The 2,464-nt window shown below is 45.8% G+C and overlaps 1 protein-coding gene across 1 annotated transcript in view; it reads right to left on the reverse strand.

The window, feature by feature from the left end:
- The window catches only part of YAP1 (Yes1 associated transcriptional regulator), a 113,492-nt gene that overhangs the window by 110,424 nt on the left and 604 nt on the right, over positions 1–2,464 (reverse strand). The window contains exon 2 of the mRNA XM_077769754.1: positions 488–738. Within this exon, the coding sequence (XP_077625880.1) occupies positions 488–738 (251 nt within the window). The remainder of the gene's footprint in view (positions 1–487; positions 739–2,464) is intronic.

Below are 2,464 nucleotides of genomic sequence, written 5' to 3' on the forward strand. Positions count from 1 at the left end.
GGAGTAATAAATCACATCAAACTACAGCTAAAGGATCTGTCGTTTCACCATCTAAAATACTGTAAAATCTGCCTCGCAAAGGCCTGTCCACCATGAGAGGGGGACACTGCAAGTCGTGCCCTCCATCTCCCTAGACTCTGCCAGCCTGTAAATCTCACTATTTGAAAATTTTCAAAGTATTGTTTCAGTTTTAAGCCACGCTCATTAACAGGTTTGGAACAAAGTCAAAATGAGAATACTCAAACTGACATAAAAGAAAAGATTACTACAAGGCTCCAAACCAAGAATCAATCAACCTTTCAGAATATTACCCAAGCTCAAGAAGGTAATTAGATCACATCCAACTGAAACACACACATATACAAAACTAAGCCCGACATAAAGTAAAATAAAAATAAGTGACATTTTATATCCTGATACCACCTTACTGTGTTTTCCATAGTACGTTTTTCTTAGAAAACTACCTCCCTCCACTATTGCCACTTACTTTAAGAAGTATCTCTGACCGGAAGAGGTCTTGGCCATCTCCCAGCCCGCGGGCAGAGGTACATCGTCGGGTATCTCAAAAGAAGACTGCCGCAGGTGCTGAGCAGAGGGTGTAGCCGAGGGGCCGGAGACCACGCCGGTGGGGGTCAGTGTCCCAGGAGACACGGCCCCCAGCTGCAGGGAGGCTGGGGAGGAATGAGCTCGAACGTGCTGGGGTGCCAGGGCTCCCGCACTGCCTGCGTCAGTACTGGCCTACGAGGAAAATTAAAATGAAAATTTCTAAAAAAAAAAAAGATTTTTAAAGGGGGGAGGGTCCCTTTAATAAATTTCCTTGGCAAGATTTTCATTGCAACCCAGTATCCGAGTACCAAAGGCAAAATTTAAAATTCAACACAGAGGAATATATGTTTACTGTGGTGTGCTTTCAAACGGTTAACATGATTTTAATGTGCACTTTTACAAACATGTGCCACTTTGCTGATTAACAGCCCAGCTAACTTAATTTCCACCTAGTATACATTAGATGTGCCTTCTATAGATGTTAGAAACAGTACGGAATGAATGGAACATTCCTAAAATACGCTCAATTTTAAAAACTAATTTGTAAGGGACCGAGGCGGCGTGGGTGCTCTCCTGAGTTCTAAATGTTCCGGGTAGAGCAAAACCCAAGGAACACAACCACCATGCGTCCTTTTTCTTTTCTTTTTCAACGGGGTTTTAAGCAATATTTTTTTCCTAAGCCAAGCCCTAAACAAAAGACAACTGTCATTTTTTTCTCTGTGGACAAATGCTATCAATAAAAGCCTCACAATCTACACAACTTTTAATGCAGGTGAAAGACTGAGAATTTTCCAAATGTTCTTACTAGACACCTGAATAAAATGAAAAAACCGCGCAGTAGTACCTAGATGATAAAAATGTCAACAGTTGCAGCGTGCTATAACAAGAATATACACACTTACATGTTTAACAATGGGATAATTGCAGAAAACACTTTGCAAGCAGACCCCAAAGATCTGAGTTCCAGGCCAAAGTGGCCAGTGTGACAGAGACCAACTCTCAGTCTCATTTGTAAAACAGCTTCTCGTGTGTGTGTGTGTGTGTGTCCAGTAGTTTATGAACAGCAGTGTTTACCATCCGCACTCGTACTTCTCATAATCTGGCATAGCTAAATTCCTGATTAGAATTTGGGTTTGGTTATTAAAGTACGAACTTCGTAGGTTCACATGGGGGAGACTGAAAGCAGTCAGCTGAGGCATTTATGCCTTAAAACCGGCTACACTGCTGAGTTTTTGACCAGCGTAAACCTGAATTAGGAAATCACCAGCAGAAACAAAAAAACTTACAGATGCACAGCACTTAATTAAGAAACTTATCAAAAGCAAACAGAACTACAGATTACGAATAGTATTAATCCATAATCTGGCGGACAGAAATTCTCGTAGTCATTTTACTGAAAGATTTTTTTGCAACTTTTCCGTTGCAATTCTTTGTGGCTTACAGATGCCACAAAACGAGGTCATCTTGCGCGAGCTCCGCTTTCAAAGCACAGGAAGTAACCTGCGGCCGAGGAGCACACCTCCACCCTCGGCAGGGCTCGGGGCAGGGGCACCCCTGGGCCCGGCCTCTCCCAAAGGAAGCTGCTCCGGCCTAAGCCGGGGCTGCGCCGGCAAGGCAAGGAGCTTCTCTGGGCCCCGAACCCCGCGCTGCGAGGCAGGAGAGCGCAAACCGGGGCGACCGGAGGCCGGGCCCCCTCTCCCGCTCGAGCTGCCGCATCACCTACGTCGCAGTATTTGGAAAACCAATTAACTTTTGGGCCAAGTTCCTAGGCTGAAGCTCAGCCTGCAGCAAGTTCTTTTCAAAGGAAGAAAGAGAAAGAAAGACGGGACCAAACCGGAGGACCCAGACCGTCGGAATGCGACTTCTCCGGCGGCGCGTCCCCGGCCTCCGGCTGGTCACCGCCGCCCGCACCGCGCGG

This window comes from Crocuta crocuta, unplaced genomic scaffold (assembly GCF_008692635.1).
Source record: "Crocuta crocuta isolate KB4526 unplaced genomic scaffold, BGI_CrCroc_1.0 scaffold80, whole genome shotgun sequence".
Classification (NCBI taxonomy): Eukaryota; Metazoa; Chordata; class Mammalia; order Carnivora; family Hyaenidae; genus Crocuta; species Crocuta crocuta.